The sequence below is a fragment of the Empidonax traillii genome, unplaced genomic scaffold (genome assembly GCF_003031625.1).
Source record: "Empidonax traillii isolate 1590-97213 ecotype Southwest subspecies unplaced genomic scaffold, ASM303162v1 scaffold1341:size140431, whole genome shotgun sequence".
NCBI classification, from domain to species: domain Eukaryota; kingdom Metazoa; phylum Chordata; class Aves; order Passeriformes; family Tyrannidae; genus Empidonax; species Empidonax traillii.
This window is the reverse complement of record NW_020956534.1, coordinates 110440-134344: the sequence shown is the minus strand read 5'-3', so window position 1 is coordinate 134344 and position 23905 is coordinate 110440. Positions and strand designations below refer to the sequence as shown.

Below are 23905 nucleotides of genomic sequence, written 5' to 3'. Positions count from 1 at the left end.
TGGTGAGAGGAAGATTTCTCTTGTCTTGTGGGGAGATTCACCTTGGGTTCAATTTCTAACGAACTAATCTGCCTTTATGATAGATGGGACAACATTTACTACAACTATGGTTTTGGGATATTTTTATCCAAGTTCCTATTTTCATGGGTGCAGGATTACCTAAGCTGTTTTTATAATATATTTACATGGGCATTTTTTAAATCAGTTCATGATTTACTGATGTTTTTGTGGGAATTAATAATTCAATTCCTCTAACTAATATGGTAGTGAGGTAAGAACAGTGTGAAGATGACTCTTTTACTAGACCATTCAAGTAACTGGACTTACAAGTCCTTTAGGACCATGCAAAAGTATTAGGAAGGTATGCCTATGCTGCCCAGAAAACTGAATCTTTAGAATTAATGATTCTAAACATAGACACATGCAATTTTTTAACCTATTTTTCTGAGCTTTCACTTCAGTCCATCCTTTTCAAAATGTACCTGTCCTTCATTTAAAAACTCCTCTTTTGTGACTTTTGAAGCTCTGAAAACCTTGAGTAGCCAAACCTCCATGGATGACATACAATGGTGTTATTTCAAAATACAAAATCAAGTATTTGCAGAAAATTGATACCCAAACCACAGATTATGTTGTCAGGATACCTGACATTTTATTTGCTCCAATCATTCTGCAGACCAAACCAATTTTAGTTTAAATGTACATTAGCAGACTGACAAAAATCCTAGTTCTTTAGCATCCTTTTGCTCAGCCAGAAAAGGTATTTGAAAGTGACAGCTCTTTTCTCTACCCTAAGATTTTAAAAGGGGTTTAAAGCCACCATTTAGTAAATTAGTGGGGTTTGTGAAAAGTACAAATTTTCACAGGGTAGGGGAAATCCATGGCTTTGTTCACAAATAGTAATTTCAGTGAATGTAAGTTTATGTCTATAGTGCGACACAAAGAAAAATTGACAATATTCAATTAAAGCAAAAGATAAATGAAGATAAAGCATTGCACTTTTAAAAGTGTATTGTAATGCTATTGTTCAGGAATGCAGAAGACTCGTGAGGGCTCAGTTACACTCATCAAATTATCATAACCTCTATGTCAATTTACACTTTCCTAGGAATTTCCAAATGCAAGCCTAATCCATTTACACATTATATACATTTACTCTGCACCTGGAATTGACTAATTCAGCTTTCTCTGGACAGAACTTTAGCCAAAATTTGTTAATTGGGATGCTCGTCTGCATTTTTCTGTCAGGTGTGCAGAATGGCAGATTAATGTAGTTTGAAGCCGAAATGCTAACTGCTAAAACCCCAAAAAATCAGCTGGTCAAGGCAGAAATGGAGATCTTTCTCTCCCCAGTACTCACCTGCCTGTTGGACGAAGTGCTCTCAGTGTTGGTTTTAGGGGCGGCTAAAGGAGGGAAAATAAAACATTATAAATAAGGTTTGCAAGTTGTATGCAGCATCCTCCAGAACTGAAGATCTCATTCTGAAAAGGTATTTTTCAAGAGTAGTTTTGAATAAGTGAAATAAAATATTTCAGATCATTCATTGAAATGTCCATTTTTTTCTTTCCTGATACAAGCTTTGCTTCTTTCATGGGGTTATATGAAACTTAAATGTCAACATCTCTTGCCAGGTAATATGTGACATTTGCTCAGGAGATTGCATCCACGCATTGCTGAGCATTTCAAACTTATTAAATCTTTAGTAGTAAATATAGTCAATTATTTCTGGTGAGAAAGAAGCATGGACAAGCAGACTGTCAGAAGAGCAATCATTTTGCTTAAAGATAGCATACAGAAACGGTTCTACAAGCCAAAGACATTGTTCACGTTTAAACTGTAAAGCTACAAGATTATAATTGTTTTTTTAAGTTTCTTAGTGCCAAAGTCCAAGGCAGTACTCAAAATGGGGAAAAAAACCCCGATAAGCTTTGTGAATCTGCTGGCCCATTCAACTTCACAAGCAAACTTCTGAGACTAGGGAGGAGCTTGCTCTTTTGGTTTTCCATGTCGGTTTGCGAGTCAAACAAGCTGTAGTGGGACAAGGGGGAACAAAACTGGACCTTGAAAAATACTGCAGCAACTAGTACTCCCCTCACCAAGCATGCTTTGCAACTCTATGGTTTTTATATTGCTTCAAATGGTTCTCATATGAGACACCTGGGAATCAAATAAAATAATACAGAACCACCTCCTTGTCTCAGCTCTCACACCTTGGGTAATGGAGTCTCATCTTTTCCTAGAAATATAACTGTAGCTGCAGTGAAGTACCAATTGATTTTTTTTTTGTGTGTGTGCAAGAGAAAGGTTTATCAAAAAGGAAATTTTAATTATCAAGCACGAGAAACAAAATCAAATAATGATATTCCAACAATAGTAATTTTTATTGTCTTGTCCTTAAAACTATGTATTTCCAGTAAAGCAACCCAATGATTTTTAGAACTTTTTTTCCAACTAAATGCCATTAGTTTTTCAGTGTCAAAGTTCTGAGATATTTTTTTCATTCCAAATGTTCTCATTATTAAACAGATTTTTTTTTTAGAAGATCTGTTAAAAAGCTGCTGCTATGGTGGATGTAATTTTTACTTCAGCCATATTTCTGTGTGATCTTTATATGATTTCATGCATCTTACAACTTTCATTTCCAAAACAGGCAGTTTATCCTAATCTTTGAGGCTTTTTTCACTGGAATACACACTGAAAAGGCTGGGATTTGCCTTCAGTCTTGCTGTGGCTTTCCTTTACCTTCTAGGTAGTGATTTTGGGCCCAAATTTTATTTAAAATAAGCTCAAGCAGTGTCTGCTGCAGAAGAACAGAAGCATTTAACTTTCCACATTTATAGCATAAAGATAACAACAGTCATCCACCTTCATATAAATTTTTTTAACCTACATAATCTAAGTGAAAATTGCAAGATATTATTATCAGGTCCACAAAAAAAAGCAACACAAAAAAAATTCTAAGTTTGATTGATACTTGTTTTGAGAGATCTGTTTCTGTGAGCCATAGACAGTTTACTTTATTCGTAAAATGGAGAGCTCTTCTGTCTCTGCAGTATTCCCTTTCTGGACTTGAATAAAACCAATGCCACCTTTGTTTTACTGTCCTCCCTTCATTTTAAGGTACCAGACAAATAAATTTGCCTATAATAATTGTTCTACATTTTCTTAAAGTATGGGAATCTACTGCTATTGTTTACAAATTTTTGTTTAGATTCTTCTTCATTTTCAGGAATTGCATGATTGAACACTGCAGGGACTCTTATACTCTGTAGTTAGTTGTTCCCCTTTCTACGACTTTGGCAACAAGGTAAGGTGCTTATGTATCAGCAGTTGTTCCACCTGTTTGGCAGATGACTGCATTCCTTGCTGTATCTCTAAACCACATTTGAGAAATAAGAGGTCGTTAGTAAGTTCAATGACGTGCTTCCTTTCAGGAATCCAGAAAGCACAGGTGTGATACTTCCATTCGTTCAGAACATCTTACTGTAATGAAATTGAACTGGTTTTTTGATGACTGTTAATGTTATCATATCCTCCGAGGTTTCCTACTTTAATATATTTAATGGTCAGAATCAACAGGAAAGTTTTGATTCTATTGGAGTAATGTGATGATTTGCCTACGCAGAAGCAACTTTCCTGACATCTGCCCTTAACAACAGCTGCATTAGCTACAGACAGGTGTATTCTTTTATTTTGTATAATTCTGGCACTTATAAATACCAGGCTTCATCAGCTTTGGAAGTTGTAGTGAAAAAAGACAGATAGAAAAGTTTCTTACTATGGCGTTTCTTTGTTTCTGTTTTACCTTCTTCTTTTGTTACTCCCAAGCAGCCCATTAATTCCTGAACTGACAGGGACTTATCGTTGTTCACATCGCAGTATTCCACAAACTTCTTCACACATTTTTTGGGCTTTGATTTCTTTCTCAGAAATCTCTTAAAGGGTTTGATTTCTTTCTTGCCAATATCACCACTGGAATTTTTATCCAGTTGTTTGAAATACCAATGGACCACTCTCTCTTCCAGAGTATGATTTGGATCAGGCTCTGAAACCCTGAAACAGGAAAAAAAAAAGTTTAGTCTTAATTCTAAGATACATAAACCTGGGTTTATGCCTTTGTTTCAGAATAGTTACATCACCATCAGATGTATTGTTACATAAACCTCCCTACTTTTGGACACTAACTTCTTGTAGTAAATCCCTCTTTTTCCACTTTGGCCAACTGTAGCCTAAATTTTACACTAAGGGCTGGAATCTGCATTTAGTTAACTCTCTGAAATCCTGTTGAGATCAGCAACACACTGGGAAACAGTGCTTTCCCCTTTAATTTTCTGAAACAGAGAAAAATGAAGAGAGAAAACAAAAAGAAAATGACAGTTTCGTAGATTAAATGTGTAAAGTAATCAATAGCAATAGATCAACAATGAGCATCGCCAAATACCTAGCTCTAATTACATGATGGATGCTTTTAGAGATAAAACACCTAAAGGTATTGAATTACATGATAAGTTATAATGATAAATGCCATCTCCTCTTCAGATGGTAAACAGCTGACCTGCAGATGCCCAAAGTTTGACAGCATTTGTGCATTTTTAAATTATCTGTGAGTGTCGATAGTATTGACTTGTTTTGCAAGCAATTAGGCAAATACGAATCAGGAAGGTAACACACAAACATTCATCAAATAAAGCCTAAGAGGAGAAAAAAACCTGACAGACAGTTGCACCAGCAGCTACAGATAAACTCTAATGTGTGCTGCTGAAAATTCCTCTATCAAGTGTATCTCTGTTTAGTGGATATAATGCACAGTGATAACTTTGAAGTAGTCTCCAAGATAGGTTCTTGGAAATTTACCCTTTGTGAAGGCTTCTCAAACCCATCAACTATTCATTCACCACTGCCAGAATCCTTTTAAAGACACACAAAAAGGATCTGAAACCCACCGGCTAGAAGACAAGGATGGATCAGAGACTGCGTGCACCATATCTGTGGACAATGCATCCAAAACACTAGTCAGGAACTCATTCTTCTTGGCCCCAGGACAACCTAGAAAACCAGAATTTTTTTCTTTTCCTGTTAACTGCTGATACAACATTTATATTCCAAGAATATTTCAAACTTAAAGATAGATGTGACTCCATGTACACAAATTTCCAGAAATTGTGGACAAGTTCATAATTCAAAGACATGTGCCTAAATTGAGGTACATATCTGTAATAGAGCAGGAATAAACAAACAAATATTTGAACTCAAGCAAGTGGGAGTCTGTTTTGCATACCTGGAGTTCCTTTCTTTCAATTTTGGCCATTATTTTTTTTGAGATATCTTTAACATAGGTGTCATATTTTGAAAATAAAAGCTTTTAAACAACAGAAGTTTGTACGTGACATAGACTGTTTGAAACATCGACTTAGAAGCTCACAGCACAAGACTTCTTTCAGATTTCTACTTTTGCTCCTCTGAATTTCCATTGCCTTTCTCAACACACATTCTTTCAGTACATTGTTTTTCCTCTCTGTAAAATGACAGTCAACTCCTTGCCTCATCCCCTCTTCTCTTGGACAAGACTGCTACATGGCACCTAGCCCAGTCGGCTGCTGTTAGCTGGTACTTTGGTTAATACTGAGGGATCCTATGGTGACACTAGATCATCCTCATGACTACATTCTCAATGCTACAAAGTTTTTCTCTGAAAGAAACTGACAGCACCTTTCAGATACATAATACATCAGATAAACATATACTGAAAGATCCCCTCTTGGAGCAGCACAGCTGGAGCAGATAAATTCCTCTGACAAGTGCATGGATGTTGACACATGGAGGTTTGCTTATACAGTCCACCTGTTTCCTCTTCCCTAGAGCCCTGAGCCAAACACCAGGTCTACCCGTAGCCCTCTAATAGCTGAGGTAAACTCTAGGATGATCCATGATGAGTGACAAAGAGATTAAAAACTTGAAGCTGGAGTCCATGTCAGGACTTTCAGAGACAATTCTCTGCTGGCAGCCACTTACCCACAGTTCTGCTCTCAAGTGAACAAGGGAAATACTTTGAAGTGTTGTGGATAAAGATTAGTCAGCCAGTAGGGATTTGTTATTTTATTACACTTCTCAGCAACCTCTGGAACAGGCAGAGGTACTATATGAGCCTTGCCCAGAAAATTATTTTTTAATACATCCCATGTTAATCCAAGGAAATAAACCTGTGTTATATTAGCCCTCAGTTGTGTTGCAGTAAGAATAGCTCAGCTGTTCTGTACAGCTGGAGCACCCACTCTACATATTATTGTCTAACACATTCATGTAGTTATGAGTTCCCTGTCTCTTATGTGTTTGCTTTTCACATCAGGGACATTTTATTCCAGTAACTGTAAAAGGTGTGTAACAGGAATTTACTGAGGCAGGTTTCACGGCACTAAAAGGTATACATATGAAACTAGTTGTCACTCTCTCAGATATGTTCCTCTTTCCTTAGTCTTTAACCAGTGTGGGTTTTTTTCCTGTCACAACTGGAAAAAAAAAAAAAAAGAAGAAAGTATTAACAAAACAAAACAAAGACCTAACAGCTATGGCTATAAGTCTGAGTTTAGTGAAGCAAGCACTTGAGCTTTCTTTGTAAGGAACAAAAGTGAGAAGGGTGGCAAGAGATTAATAGGTAAGGACAAAAGATTATACCAACAGGTTCCTGGCAGCATTCAGTGAGTAATTTAAAAGCATATTCTCTAGAACTTGCTATTAAATAAGGTTCAAGCGCTGTAACCATGTAAATAAATTATGCATTATGATTTAAATGAGGTCACATAACTTTGCAAGCCGCAAAAGCACATTTGTCCAGAGACGAACAGGCAGATGCCAAGAAGTCTGAATGCAGAAGGCACCTCCAGTTGTGTTAGCATGCACGAAAAAAGCAACTAAGTCTCCGAGTAACCTACTGAGCTCAGCACTACGTATTGCTACCAAGGATAGCACTGTGGACCAGAGCTGGTTCTCTTCAAAAGACAGGCAAAAAGAAGTCTGTCTGAGGCTCTCCCATATAGACCTATCTTGAATGATGTAAGTTTTATCCATTTCATACTGGAGCTCTGTTACCATCATCAGTCAGAAGCCTGAATCCTGCTACAAACATAAGTTGTGAATTAACACAGGACTCATGGAAAATGCAGGAAATAAGATCTCAGCATGTAACAATGCATCACAACATAGAGAAAAGGCAATTTGATTTTTTTCTTTATCTTTTTTTTTTGATAGATAATAATGTTAATACCCAATTTGATTTAGGAGCTCCACCTGAATTTTTCATGTTATTTATGAGGGCATTTCTGAAACATCTGGAAGAAAGAAAAATCTATGCTTTAGGTAGTTTCTACTGCTCTCCAGGGAGCTGCTGAGTGTACATATGCTACAGAAGTAGAGATCAAAATCCTGACTTAGCTTGCTCTTTATGAGATACAGCTAGGTAGGGGAAAGTATCAACTTCTAAATTCACAAGAAATCACGGGGAGAAAATTCCACAGTTTAAAGCCTGTCTCTGACAATTTTCCCTAAGAATAAGAAAGGTTTCTAAATGCATATTGCATAAAGTTGCAATAGCAGCTAACAGCAATAGAAATCTTCTCATAGAAAAGAAAAATTGCTGTTAAAATAAACACAATCTGTTGCTGTGAAACATTCTAAATTATAACTCTACTACGTAACGTAAAATGACACTCCACAAAATCCTCACCATTTAAACACAGAGAAAATATTCAGTTCTCCCAATTACAATTTTTGCTGATGTGTGGGCAATCACACAGCAATTTTCCTCACAGTGAAATCTCTGTTCTTTGCAGGTGTTAGTAACTCAGACTAATTCTCTGGAGGTTTCACACTGAGCTTTAATTTTCAACAAATCTGTGGATGAACTGGTAAGACTGGAGGAGCTTTAGCTTGATTGTAATGAATAATTCACTCTTACTGGGCTAAATACAGAAAATGAAAGACTAGTCTCTTATGGGAGCCTTATGCTTTTCTCTATGGTTTATACTTTTCAGTTTCTTCTGCAGCTGCCTCTCCTATGTGGATTTGACAGCTTACATAAATAGTAATTTGTTGTTAAAGGATGGAAGTTGAAACCACATGGAGTTAACCTATGGGTTCAGAGATGTAGAGTGGAGTGTTTGTTCTAAGGATAGTTTTACCTGGAGTAAACCTTAGACCAATAAATACATACAACACGATAGGAATACACAAATACCTCATTTCAACTATAATATAAAGCAAAGCAAAGAGTGATCATTATGCATTATATAATATAATGGCCAGTCTTCGCGAACGAAGAACCAGGGAAGGTCTTTACACCCTCCAGCCTGCGCACTGGATTTTTTAGGTGAGACACAGTGTGCGCGGAACTGAGCCCACCCTTTAATCCTGAGGTTCATCTGCTGGGGCCAAGCGAGCTTGGACGGTGGCAGCGAGGTCCTCAGGATGTAGATGGATTGCCTTACAGGGCTAACGAGCTCCATCTGCCCGGGGAGTCGCCCCGACCGGGAATCGAACCCGGGCCTCGGCGGTGACAGTGCCGCGTCCTTATATATCTCAAATGTACACATCTCACCATACATATAACTACTTTTAGTACTAAGAATGGACTTTTAAAGTTAAATTTGTGGGGAGGCTTTCCCTAAACCTTTTAAAACATGCACCCAAATGCCTTTGAGTTCCTTGCTTTGTCCGTAACAATCTATGACTGTCAGTCTTGGAAGATTATCTATTACAGCACCTCTGAAGCCATAGCTAGAAGAGCATTTAGTTCCTTTCTGTAAAAATGGGAATACAATAGGCAAGATTAAGCACTTTAAAAGGGATTTTACATCAATATTCCTGCAAGAGAGGAAACTATCTTCAGTCAGTCACTCAAGTTACTAAAGGCATGACAACTTCCAATTAGAAAATCTAAAGCTTTTTTATTCCCTATTTGTTAATATAAACATCAGGCTTAGCAGTGATCTTAAATACAATGTCCATTGAAATACCTCTGAAAACTGTAAATAAACAATAAAACCAGAATTATCAGAACTATTCATGCTTCTTTTGTACCTTTGACTTCACTGAAAAATAGTGGTATACAGAGAGAAAAGAATTTAACAAAGTTTTTCAGTGCCGCTGGTTATCCTGGGAGAACGGACAATACAAGGAAAATATTTTTTTCTTGGGCTTTTATTCTATACACACATATATGTACAGTTCATGAGTTTATTTCTATTGATCCATATGAACCACAAGTTTGTGTTTGTCTAGATATGCTGAGAATTCTCCTCATTTTTCCTGAGCTTTTCTCTTTCCTGAAAAAAACCCCTTCAAAAGATGAGCCTGGGAAGTGAAATTTGTAACTCTGCTGATGACTAAAAATCATTGTTTCAACACAGTGAGTGCTTCTATAGTTTTATTTAACGATTGGACTCCATGACCATAGAGGTCATTTCCAGTCTTAACAATTCTATGATTCTATGGTTCTATGGCTCATTACAGTTCTTCCCTCACTACAGCTCCTGGTAACCTCTCACAGACAAAACCTATCTACCTCTTAGTCCTTATCTTAAATGGGACATTATCATTTCTCTTTGTTTCATGTCTCAGATATTACCTTTTTAAAAAAATTTTATTTTTTCCCTTAAATATTCTTCCTATTTTAAATAAATAAGCTCAGAGCCAAATACGGTTCAGCTTTTATATGTCCTTACCCCAATTTCAGAAATAATGAAATGGAACAGAATAGATATTAGCTGTAGGGGAGCTACAGATCCATTGCCTTGTAGCCTCTGACCTCTATGTCTTACAGGGAAGAAATACTATTTCTTGAGAAGGGCAGGAAGCAGATTTTAGTTCCTAACATATATTTAACTTTATTTTTGTTACTATTTTAAAATTATCTTTCTGTTCTAATTTCAGAACACACACACACATGCACGCTAAAGAGTTAACAAAACTATGCTCTCCCCGGGCCCTACCCTTCAATCCGAGGCATTCATATCATACCAAAGTGCATTGAGTGGGATTTGTTGAACTTGAGCCTGCTGAAATGAGGTGTCTCACCCATAATAGTTATTTAAGCTCAGTATAAAGGAAACCATTCAGAAGGCATTCATCCCAACTACCTGAGATCTTTTCTCTTGGAATAGAATAGGATTTCCCTTAAAATGTTTCTCTTCTTCCCAATTAACAAAGGAAGTCCAGATAGCTAACTTATACTCACAGGTGGTGTAAAACTGCTTGTGATTAATTCTAGATGCGTATGTATCAAAAATACATTTAGACTCAAACTACTCTTTTATTCTTTGGGTAAATGTGGAAGGAAGAAGGGATAATATTCATAGCAGAAACACTTGAACCTACAAACAGTTTTTGCAGGCAGCTGAGTGACAAAGTTAGATTAGAGCATTTGTTCATAGGAAAAGCAATCTATTACATTTTTTTCAGTTCCAGTAAAATGATTGCTAAACAAGAAAAGGAGAATTAGAACATCAAAGCATAAGACAAGCAATGTGAAATGACTAACTTCTGATTACTTCTTAGCTGGGTTTACCCTCAATGAGAGTTTGAAAGGCTTTTGAGAAGTGAAAGTCTTGCTGCTTGCTAACAGCTCAGAGATGTCACTGTGAGAACAGGTAGGGATACCAGCTAGAACACTGTAATCCTTTCAGGGGTCATCCAAAAATCAAAACTGAACTTGAGAAAGTCTTTGGACCTTACTTGCCATTCTTAAACATTCTCTTGTAGACCTTTATCATTCTAGTTTTGACTGGGAACAAGAAAAAGGTCTAAAAACTCAGATGATAAGATAGTTTTGCTCTTTGCTGCTTAATTGAACACAAGGCAGCTGATGTTTTTATTACGCAGTCAGTACCTACACAAGATCTAATCCAGTTTTGAAAGCCAGAGACATTTCAGCGTGTTGAGAAGAATCTGAAATTCTGAGCATTTAGGTTCAGTCTGTGCCAATGCAAACTCCTAACCTTCAGAGACTTGTTGCCTTATGTTTGACATGACCTACAATACAGCCATGTGGGTCCAGCTCCAGTGAAAGAAACATAATATATTTGACTGAAGTGTTGGCCCAGTGACAGAAGTCAATCATCCCACTGATTAGGACACAAAGAGAAAAGTTTCAAAATTAGAAAGGGGCCCAAAAATGTCTAGAAGAGAAAAGCAACTGCGTATGATTTTCAAAAGGTTATACATCTGCTTTACATATCAAATTTCATGACTACCTGACCCCGTGATATACAGCTGGTACTTCTGACAGCAGTAACACTTTCAACAATAACTTATTATTGGAATTCAGTTTTATACAGTATTACAGGCATCTGAATCTCCGCATTATCACTCTGAGAGTCTTAACAATCAGCAACCAGTACTGCTTAGGGAGCAAAAATGCATTTATTACTTCCCATTTACTTTTATTTTCATCATGCTGTTATGTTTCCTCTCAGGAGATGGGTATGAAAAAAACCCATATTTAATTACCTCGATTTAAATATCCATTAAAAAGGAAAAGCTATTAAAAATATGTATGTTGTTGCAATTATGGAAGTGACCTCAGAAATAAGGTACATAGTTCTGATCTCCTGATGGAAAAATTGAACTATGGGGACTTGCCTTAGTGGGGATGTTTTTTACATTATTTAATTAATCTAAGCAGCCTGCTCCTTGGAAAGGTTCATTAAAAAAAGCCTCTTCAACAAACTGATGTTGCTTTTAACGTTTCTGGATATCTCTTACTGAACCTTTTACCAATGGAGGTATCAGCTGAAAATCCCAAAAGCATCCATTTCATCTAAAGCCACAAAAGAAGTCTCTGTTTAGACACTAAGAACTGACAGTCATTAAATCAAAAAGATAAAGGAAATTCAGAGATGTTGGGCCAACAACACATATTTATGAAAGGGCAGTTTTCAAAGAGTTCCTGTGCATGGAGTGTTACCTTCATGCTAATCTGTGGTTCTTCCACACTCATAACACAGAATGGATGGAGATCTAAGGCCAGCACTCCTTAAAGATACCTTTCAGCAGTACCTCAAAGAGCATTATATGCGTGATGGATTTTTTCAAATACATCTTCGAAACACTTTTTTTTTTTTTTTAAATATAGATGCTACTGAGCAACTACAAACTGTGGCTCACAAATGGATCATTCTACAGACTCAGTGACTTGTTGTCTCTTGATCTTGGGAATAAAAGCAGTGGCAGAATCATCAACTGCAAAGCTAAGTCACTGCTACCAGGGCCCAAAGTATATTGTTGGACGGTAAAGGATGAGATGGAAAAAAAGATGGGGGGAAGGAAGGAGCAGAAAGGAGGCAGAAGATCTAGATATTTTGGAAGCAGTCAGGTGAAGTATCAGAATCTTTAGACATGCTTTTATTTTGTTTGTACAGATACCTAGAAGTAGTGAACTTGAAACTGGAGACAAATTTGCATCAGTTTTATCTGATTTTTTTTACTTACTCCCTTCCATAACTGGCAAGAGAAAGATTTGGAAATTGGATTTCCAGCACAGAGGGGAGCTAGAATTAATGCCAGGCAGGCATGTCTATTTCTTGGAACATAAACTATATACTGAATTTTAACTCAGAATGGATTTTTACAACAGTGATTAAAAGAGGTTTATAAAATGTAAATTTTGGAAGTAACTGAAGTGAAACGAGTTAGAAAGAACGACTAAAACATTACTTGAACACTGTGGAATGAACCAGTCCTTGGAAACCTGGCATCATAGAAATCTCCCTTTCTCTTTATGCAGTATTTAATTTGGGATCTGCAGTTGTTTTGCCTTCCGGGACACTTTCCACTATACATGATAGATTTCCTCTGCAAATGGCATTTCAAATCTCACTGACTCATCCTCTGTTAAATAAAAAAGCTGTAAAATGACTAATATAAAAATGTAAATACAGCCTTACAATTGCTCACTATGAAACTTTTACAAGGTATGACATTTTGTAAGAATTAAACGTCTTTAATTCCTGCTGAAGGACATGAGCATACTGTGACAGACTGATAAGGCCCAAGCCTTAATAATTAGATATTATTCATTTAAATTAAAGATGATGATCCATTTCTAACTCACAATTATCCAGCTCACTTCCCCAGGATAGACAGAGATCTCTGTAGCTACAACAGGTTCTCAAACCAACTTTCTTTGCAAATAGACCTATATTTGGAACAGATCCCCCAAGGCAAATATAGTACTGTGTATCTCATTAAACCACAATAAACTGATGTTCAAGTCATGATGAGCTTGACTTAATCCCACAAAAAAACAGGGCAATTGAGAGTAAATAATGTCACCCTTAATTTGCAATTTACAGTAAGCACTGAAAAAATGAATACATCTCTTGGTAGCAAAGATTCTGCAATGACAGAAGCACAATAGAGCAAATTAAAGATAGAGATTAAAGCAATTATGGTTCTAAAGTTTCTGCCAGGAAGGATGCAATGGAGCTGACTTCACGTAATGCAGTTTACAGTGCAGAGTTAGATTACAAAGTACCTTGGGTCGTTTTACAGTAGGTCCATGATAGCACTTCATTAAAGATTATGAGGACAGTTTCCTCACTGGATCACTACACTATACGCTAGTTTCATTGTGTACACTGTTCTCTGTTTCCCTTGTGTGCTGCACATCCAGCATTCGGTCAGGAACCCAATAGGAACATCCTGCAGCCATGCAGAGACAGGGATTTCCCTGCATTTTTGCAGATGCCCACCCTGTCAACTTCAGCAGACATCATTAAGTTTAATGCTAACCAGGTTCCGCAGAGTCAGTCATTTGGTATTAACAGGTGACGTTGGAAAGGGCTTAGAGGCTATTGAAATGTGAAAACCAGCTCGGGCTTACTGACCATAGGACTTGAGAGGAAACAAAGAGAAATACCCTATCATACTTTTCCAGCAGTCTGACAAATGCTCATACACAGCAAAACTGAGTCTCTCTTGGGCATATATAATAACCTGATTTCCAGGCATGCATTTTGCAGCAGTGCTTGCATGTTGGTGAATGGAACTGAAATAACGACTCCGATTATAATTCATGCACCCCACATTTCCATTCTAACTCTACAGTGAATAATTTTTTGGTATAAATGTGCACACTCTAATGTTGATTTAGTAAACAGTGGTCATTTTCCATTACAAGTGAATTAATGTAAAAGACTCTTATTTTGAACTAGAGGTCCACTTTTCATACCTGGAGATACTCAACACTGCAAATTCCAACAGACACAGACTTTCAGTCCATGAACTTCACATGACTGAAGTAAAACAAGCCCTCTGCAAAGGGCTATAAAAGAGTTCACATGCTAGATTGTCAAAAATCAATAGGTGGTCTACTGCTAGCTAAAATCAGGAGGCAAAAGAGAAGGTAATGAGCAAAGAAATCCACTTAAACCTTTAAAAATGCCGGGGATTAGATTAAGAAATTCAACATGTGTGTGTGGATTAAAAGGACAAGATAAACAGCTAAAACCCATCCATTTCTGTCAACTGATATAAGCACATTCGCAGAGGATTTTGCAGCAAGGTTCAACTGTGTGTGCCATTGCAAAGACAAAAGCTTAAGCCAGTACAATTTTTTCGTAGAAAACAGAAGGACATGAATATATGGCAAAGGCAAGGAAAGGAGGAGAAAAGGATGGAAATTAGAGAGAACCAGGTAGAAAATCAAGGGAGAGAAGAAAGATATGGAAATCAGTGGAGAAAAAAAGCTGCTTGAAGTTTCAAGCAAACTCACAGAGACAGCCTGTGCTCTGACACAGACACCTCTGACAGCACTGACAGAATATTAATCTTCCTCCCCCATTCTCCTCCAAACAAAACTGTGGTTCAGTGAGATAGCTCTGGCATTCACATGAACTGGCTTCTGGTGGTTTTGTTTTCTCTGTTTCTGCCAAAGTCATGTGGATAACATGGCTGAATCTCTGCATCTCTAGCTGCATTTAGCAGGGACAAAGGGGTTTTATATCTTCCTATTGCTTCTGGCACTCTCAGTATGTGACCACAGAGTAGCTCTCCCTAGGACTGGCCAGGAAACAACAATTTCATCATGTGGAAATAGTCAAGACTGGGTAGTTTAGATTTTACTCCGGTGCAAAATGAGCTTTTTAATGGTTGGGGGTTTGTTTGTTTGTTTTGGTTTGGTTTGGTTTTTTTTTTGGGGGGGGGGTTTGTTTTTTTTGTTGCGTTTGTTGTTTGGGTGTTTTTTAAGAACATAACACCCATCCCATCTTGGCCAAATAGCTTGGTGATGAGGGCACGCAGCTGAGATGGAGGAGACTGAGGTTCAACTCCCTGATCCAAACCAGACAGAGCAGGGAGTTGAAACCTGGCTTGTTGTTATCCCAGTGGAATATCCTAATCTCTCACACTAGAGAATTTAGGTTTAATTCCCTGCTCTGTCTGGTTTAGATCAAGGATTTGAACCTAGGTTCTTTCCTCTTCAGCTGAGTACTCTAATCAGCAAACTATTGTGTGTCCACAGAAGGGTTCCTTTTGTTGTAAGCAAGCTCTTCAGAAAAAAGAGAGTGTCAGAAACCACTTCTGTTGCTACATTAAAACATTTTTCTTCAGAAAAATAACAATAGCATCAGACTGGACAGCATGTTCTTTACGGCAGGGCTTAATCCCCCAAGTTGTACAGAAAAGCAACAAACATCTTCTAAAAAGCCTGGCAAGTGTGTCAACAGACTGCTCTCACTAGATCAAATGAATTCATAGGCTTAAAGAAAAACATGGGCTTCAATGCTCTGATGGATAAAGGCCACTGCACTTTGCACACCAAAGAGTGGAATTCTCAATAAAAAAGTATTTTGCCTTGCATGTTTTGGACTCAAGGCTTTCTGCCTTATGGAACAACAGAGTTGTGGGAACTGATGCTTAGGCAGCATTTTATCATTCTACCATACCAGAAGCCACTGTTTAAATTTTTTTCAGCAGTTCATATACATAGGAGAAGCTTGTTGTTTGATATAGAAACTCATTAAGTCTGTTGGATTTTATTTTTCTAACTTGAAATCCATTCTATTTAAAACTGAGTGTTTAGCTTCTCTGTTATTCAACATAAGTGTTTCACTTAGGAGACATAAAAAGTGTAGACAATGCAACTTCCAGTGGAATAATGTTGAATTCAGAGCACAGTGAAAAAATATAGGGCAGCTGGCGGGAATCAAATGTTCAGACATCATGGCAAAGAGTGAAAAAAAAAAAAAGGAAAGATCATTTATAGGGGCAACAAAAAGCATGGGCTACTTCAGTGGTTCTATCTCAATCTGACAGTTACATTTCCATTCATAAGCTTCATTTCTGTCAATTTTTATTTTCATGAGAAAGCTTTCATTCAGTTGTCCAAATTTTTAATAGGAAGGGAACTTGGGGCTCTCACACAGTACTTTCAGAAACATCCCAAACTTTATGCTTAATGACTCAACTTAGTAAAGCACCTAGTTTTGTCTGTAATATCAAGTGTATCTTGGGTTGCTCTAATGGAGCAGAATCAATATGATCTATGAATCTCATGAATGTTTAAAGATATAAGTACCTATCAAGGAAAGAGGAGAGGATGTGAGTTCCAAATTGAAGTTTTACAATCCTTCTTTATTGATCTTTACTTAATCTGTTTTCTAGTTTTTCTGCATGAAAAGGATCACTTTTCATCTCTCAAGTATTTGAGAGATTCCATTAATGTCGCTGATGTGTTTGGAAATGGTTACCAAGAAACACTGAAAAAGAATATAAATGCCTACCTATCAAAACACATTTTAAGAATAAATTGCTCTACTTTTATGACAGGCATTTATCTGTTGACTCTAATGAAAATATATTGAGTATAGAATGTCCTCACTTTATCTGTCCTGTCTTACAGCCTTCTGCTTTATCTGTAAACAGAGATAAATCACTAAGAAGGAAACTGGAGCTTGGGAAATTAGTCTTCTCCTGTTGAAGAAAGAAGTACAAATTTTGGTTTTGTTACAGGCAAATTAATCCAATTAATTCCTCCCTGACTCCATATTATAAATATTACTAAGGGAAAGTGTTGAAGCTAAACATCTGAGAGAGAAAAAAAAATTTGTGAGGAGAAACTTGACGTCAGCCTGTGCACAGGGTACGAATCCTTACTTCAATATAAAATTTATTTGTAAATAAATACTTTTTAAAAAAAAGTATTCCTCAATGTGAGGACTGAAAAAAGACCAGCCTACGAGTTCCATCTAAGATACAAGGCATAAAAGGAACCCTTTTCTTACTTCACAGTTGAACAGCTGAAATTCACGGTAGAAGAAGGAAAAACTTCAGCAGCAAGACATTCACTTTACCCCACAATCAACTCACTCTCTGTATCAGCTGTGTCATTACAGTTAGAGTAAGATCCAGTGGGTCCAATCTGTTTGTTGTGTTTTTTTCCACATTCCATCCAACTACCAGATTTGATTTGGAATGAGGAGTCCAGGTTTAATAGACTCATTCAGGTAACAGTTTTATGGTATGAAATGCATGCCTCTCCTTTCATATTAAACCAGAGTTTTCTGACCTGCTTCCCAGGGCAACTTTTCTTGGGCAGATTGTAAAGAATTAGAGCAGTGTATATCTGTTCACATTCCTCCTTCCCTTGCTGCCTTCCACATGAAGTGACTATCAAGTGAAGCCTGTCTGCAAGACGCCCTACAGCCAGATATGAACGAGAGCTAGCAACAACAAAGCATTCACCCAAATGCTTAGCTAGGCCTCCAAGCTTAAGGCTCAAGCAGCTAAGGAATTTGACAAAACAAGGTTTCACTGTAGAAGAAACCATACAGTTTTCACTCTCCCAGAAGAATCTTGCCTTTCCAAATAACCCTAGTTTCACCAAGCCACCTGCCTATGTCAGGGAAACCAATGAACTTCAAAAGTAAAAACAACTTATGATGAACAGTGAGCCCTGTTTTTCTAAACATTAGAAATACCAGCACCATAGCAGTGTGCCTTCTTTTTTTACCAATCCATCCAGGGAACTGTAAATTAAAGGCTGATTCCTGGACCTTACATGTCCAGCCACTGCACTACACATTAATCTCTTTCATCAATTTGGTTGCCAAGTTTGCAGTAAGGTCATGTAATACATGCCTGGAACCACAACCCAACCACATGTGCCAACATGAAAAGTGGGCTGGTCCAACAGAACCATGCACCCTGTTAATGCAGGGGCCAAAATACCCATCTTAAAAAATCAACTTTTTGTAAGAACTTCAATTAAGTTGTTTGTTTTTTTTTTTTGGTAATCTCTATTGGATTAAAATTTTCCTATTGAATATCACACCTAGAGGAGAAAATGTTACATATAATCCTGGACAGCTCATAGAATTAATGAAATGGGCTTATAAACATGTGAGACACAGACGTTGTGGCTCTGTTTGCCTTCCTATTTTAATCAAGAAGCGGGAACAAAAAGAAACACAGCAGACAAAGGATGAAATCGTCATTTGTGTCAAAGAAAGTGGACAGTCAGAACACATGATTTCAAACAACTCATAACATACTGGCATCTTATTGTTTGGAAAAAAAAAACTTGCAATAGGAAAGCATCAAATTTTCATGGAAAAACTAGTAAAACTTCAAGGAATTCAGAGGACAAAGTATTTTTATATAAAAGAGACTAACTTCCTCTGATTCAGTAGGAACCAGACTAAGCTCAGTCAGACAAACATTCTCAAAATCTAACATTAGGATTGTATATATAACATTAATTGGGTTTATTCATTACTTTGGTTCAAATTGATACGACAATGTCAATGACACCTAGAGCGCAAACTCCCTGTAGGTGCTGTTTACTCTGTTTAGATGACCCCCAACCTCTAAAGCCCAGCTGGTGTTCTAATTATGCTGAAGTATGCTTTCCACAAAGCTGATAGGAAAACTTGGATCCAGCTAAACTATTAAGGAGGAAAGGAGATATTTACCAAAAGTTCCGAATTAACTAAGTGTCCTGGCTTGCTGGGGGTGAAAAACCTCACACTGTATACAGAAAGTAGTCCTTTGATATACATACAGCATAAGATGCATCAACTGCATTTTTTCAGAAGCAATCTTTCCATTTTTCTAAAACAAAAAATGCTGAGACACAGTGGTAATGGCTGTAAAGTTAAATTCTCTCTCATGCTTAAGTACACTCCAATTTGTTAATAGGTCTGCATGAGAAATCTGAAAGATAAGTACACAGAGCAGAGACAAAGAGGTGAAAAATGTGGTCATTTCTAGTGCCATACATGGTAACCTGCCACTCAGGAGCTTTAAGATGCATGGAAATCATTGATACATGGAGAGTGTGGATATGCTCAAGGAGTTACAATGTATGTGCAGTGAACCCAGCATGGCCTGAGTCTGTTGAGCTCATCAACACAGACTAGAGTACCTCTTCTCCCCCAGAGGAATGTGTCACACAACAAGCTCTAGGCAAAAAAATGCAGGCACATACATGTGCCAACACGAAAAGTGGGCTGGTCAGAGCAGTTCATTCCACTTCTGCTAGGGAAATAGTTCAAAAGGCCTGCTAGGTCTCACAGACAGGAAAGTATATATAAAAAAAAAAAAGTATAAAAAGAGCTCATTCATCACATCTCGGCCCCAGTCCAGACTCATGCCTGAGCAAGCCAGCCTCTGCCATGTGTGGAAGGAGTTGATAGTCTCAACTCAGCACAGCGGTGCACAGAGTGTCATCCCAACCTCCTGTGACCCCACCAGAACCTGGGATCTGCAATGTCTCACTCTGGAGCAGGAGAGCAGAGGCAGAGGAAACAAATCTCCACTCAATAGAGTTTGGAGAGCAAAGAACATGACATTTTCACTCCAGGTCCCAGCATCCGTCCCCATGATACGTTAGTATTTGCGATAGACTGAAATATTGACACTGCTTGAAACCTTCTAATAATACCTGCTACTGAGTCTCACTTATTTCTCCCCTTCTGTGAAATAAAAAACAATAAAAATAGTAGTAAAAATATCAGAGTTCTCTGTACTGAGCTCTTTGCAGGGATTGGTAGGTACCCTGTCTTAGTTATCAGTGTCCTTGGTACCAATTTAAACCTAGTTACAGAGAGATTATTTTCAATTCAAAGTAATGAATTAAAAGTAGAATTTAAAATACAGTTTTACTGATAAAGTGAAACAAAAATCTTTAGAGAAAGTAACTGCTATGCCTACAGTTCTAAAGCTGCTTTCAAGCAGTTATCCGTATAATCATCTGGATGATATCAACTACTGGAAGTACTGACATAATATGTATTTGCTTTTTTCCCTTAATACTATGACACAATGAATTTTAAATTTCTCACAGAGAAATCACTGTTTTCTTTAAATTGTATAGTACAGTCTACTTGAGTGAGGCTTAGGAAAATTGTGATTTTTTTCTCTAAGGTACATCACAACAACTCATTACAAACATAGATAGATAGGATACAGCTCACAGAATGGGTTCAGTTCAATTCAATACCTGAGAAAACTATTGAGAATATTTATGAAATATTTTCATAAGTGGAACCTGTTTATGATCCTTTTGTAGGAAGGTGAGTTGAGAGGCATGAGAGAATTTAGGTATGTATATGTGCATGTTAGTATAAACACAAATTTAAATTTAGGGCTATGTTAGCTATCATATAAACAATTTTAATCTACATAAATCAGACACACATTATTACTGTGTGAAAATTGTGGGTTGTGGGTGAAATTACAAGCACACATTCCCCCCAGAAATGCACCAGTAGAACCTATTCTCCAACACACCTTCACAAACCCTGTACACATTATTTGGGGAATAAATAATCCAAACTCTCTTGTATAAGTATTTTAGAGAATTTTTAAACTTTTTATTAGGAATATTTTTGTATCCTTCCAGCTCTTTCTTTGATATTGTGAATTCAACTACACAGATTTCAGGGGGAGATAAAAATTCTAACTAATAAAATCCTTCCCTAATTAACTTCAAATTTACTTTCTGCCTTCAAAGCCTAAAAGACTAATTACCAGATATATTGAAAAAATACAGTGTATAAATATGTGTTGTATATCTTAGTGGAAAACCATGAATCTTCTGTTTTCAGTAGTTCAGAGATCCTGTTTCATGACCATTTAAATACCACCTCTCTGAACTAAAATTACAGGATGGAAATCTCCAGCATGTATGAAGGAGTAACTTTAATCACTGGTGATCATATTTAGATGCACACATATACACATAGGTACACAACTAATGGAACCTTTTATGATGCCTTCCTGCTTGAAATGGTGAGAACGAGAGAGACACAGCAATAGTAGTCAGTGAGACTGTAGAAACAAATACTAAATGCAATTTATGTGTTAAATTCAAAATGTTCTATATTCTTTTCACCACTGGATGTACAGTAGACAACATACACCTAACTACACAGTTGAACATGCCAGTCAACAGCTGTTTCTAGACTCTGTTTTTCTCTTCAGTAAGCTAGGCAAATTTTCAAACTCCAGGTTTATTTTCTGCAAACAAATCTGTCCAGCTCTAGTAAACATTTTCCATTAGAACTCTGGATGGCTACAAAGCCTAGAAACTCTGCTTATCAGTACTTTCCCCCATCATTAAGTTCTTAGCACAGAAGGCTCTGTAGTGATTAAGAAATCATCAAAAAAGCTGGTGAATATTCACTCTGTGCCTTAAATGAACTTGATTCAATAACCTTTTATTTGTATTTAACTGTGGTCCAAAGCTAATTTCAAGTTGGATCACTAGCAGCAAATCTGGATTATGTACTCAAATAACCCAAAATTCAGACTTCTAAGGATGGATTCTATAACTCTTCAATTAGGGAACAGGAGTAATACCTTGAGACTGAAAATCCTTGACTTTCCACTGGTTTTGAGTGCCTGCATCTCCTTTAACAAACTGAGACTACATATCACATAGAATATCAAGGGTTATGGAACAACCTAAACCTTCATCCTACAAACACTTATGCCTGGGCTTAACTTTACAACCACATGTAAAAGTTCCTTTGATTTTAATGGAACTAAGCACAAGAAGAATGTGAGTAAGTGTTTCCAGGATCAGGGTTCAGCAGGTCATGGACTGAATTTTAGGAATATTTGCAATTAATTGCTTCTGGATGACTTACAGAGGAAGAGGCTTTACCAGAAGACATTTCTACATAGCAAACAAATTCAAGAACATTACAAGTGTAAAGGGCAAAATTTGTGATTATTTCATGTCCCAAAATTACTCATGGATTTTTGCCATATGGTAACATCAGGAATCTATGAACAGTAGCACTCCTGCTGAGCTATAGAGAAGAAAATTTCTGAACCTTGTGAAGCATTCTGAATTCTTTGAAAGAATTCCCAGATGTCTGTATGGAGTAATTTCAGTTCCTTCTTGAGGGCTCTCAGTTGTGAAGGCCTATAAGTTGTATTTAACCAAGGAATAACATCATTTAAAAACCACTGAGATAGTCTGGTATACACTGTCATCTTTGTGAACAGGAATATTTGTTCTACATCTCTTCACTGAGCACAGAAAAAATGCGTTCTCTGCTGTCTAAATACCTGATGGGAAAAAGGATCTGGAGGAAAGCCAGCTGGCTTAAGCTCAGCCAGTATGAAATGGAGGTGACACATGTTGGCAGACTGAAGCACTTTGAGGAATTGGAAGAAACTTCCCCTGCCTCTCCAGCTGATGGCATCTATCCACCCATTGTCCAAAAGGCTTTACAGTCAGCTAGGCTGCAAATTTTCCAGGCATCCTCTTGTTATTCTGTGTTTGCAAAGTGCCAGGATCCCAGACTGTACAACTATAAACTACCAAGAAACAAACAATTACCAATATTAGGCACAGAGGCTTCCCAAGCTCATCTCTGATTCCAGGTTCTCCATGTTAATAGTAGCAGGTTTGGCATCCTCTACCTGTGGCTGCACCAAGAGTGCAGCACTTCCTCACCGAGGCATAGCACGAGAAGTTAATCATGCCTTTGATTCAGTATTACTAGGAGGACATAATCGGGCATTACCTTTGAGCCTTACTTGGAAACTATGTTCAATAATGATATTTTACTTTGTAAAATAAAGCTAACCTCAGTAAGAGCATGCAACATGGACTTTGTCTCTTATACTGGTGATCAGTTCCACTGGTCTTTTTAGGTAAGCCATGATGGTATTTAGAAAATGCGAGCATTGAATGGAATCTGTGTCTGTCAGAGAAAGCCTTTTTCTCAAAAGAGGTGAAAAAAGTAATATCTTTTTTTGGTTTTTTTTTTTTTTTTTTGCAGACAGCTAAATATATTGCATCACAGTGCATGCAAGACTCTCTCAGTGGTTTTCAAATACATACTGTTACTCCTTAGATGAATAATACATCTAGGCCTTCAAAACTGAGACATCATGAGGAGGAATAGGCTAAAATAAAAATATTTTCTTCAAAAAAATATACCTACCAATGTGAGATCAGAGTATCAACAATTTTGAGTACATATTGATCATTTTCCTTGAGAAGTGAACTAGCTCACTGCTTGACACTTTCAGTCACTACTTATCAGTCAAAACTGTTATTTCTATATTACACACTAAGTTACTCAAAACATTAGGAAGCGTGAAGTCTTGCAATGGCTTAATTTTTCACAAACCCTACCCTCATAACACTGCATTTCAAAAAGTCAATGTTTGATACAAAATACAAAATTTCTAGGGTGGTTTAATAAAAGTACAGGATATTTTCAAAGCTGATGGAAACAGAAAATCCCACTGAACTCACTGTGAAGGAAGTGTTCAAATTATTTGAAAATTGGAACACTTCTCCAAGTGACTAAACATGAGGAATAAATGCCTAACCATTGCTGTTCCCTCTCAAAAACATAGCTGCAGATATACATTCAGTCTGAAATGAAA

At 37.2% G+C, this 23905-nt stretch overlaps 1 protein-coding gene across 1 annotated transcript in view; it reads right to left on the bottom strand.

Annotated features, from left to right (window-relative positions):
• Nucleotides 1-23905, bottom strand: part of SMOC2 (SPARC related modular calcium binding 2) — a 104382-nt gene that overhangs the window by 2965 nt on the left and 77512 nt on the right. The window contains exons 10-12 of the mRNA XM_027906686.1: nucleotides 4945-5047; nucleotides 3780-4054; nucleotides 1361-1404 (exon numbers count right to left, since the gene is read on the bottom strand). Coding sequence (XP_027762487.1) covers nucleotides 1361-1404; nucleotides 3780-4054; nucleotides 4945-5047 — 422 coding nt within the window. The remainder of the gene's footprint in view (nucleotides 1-1360; nucleotides 1405-3779; nucleotides 4055-4944; nucleotides 5048-23905) is intronic.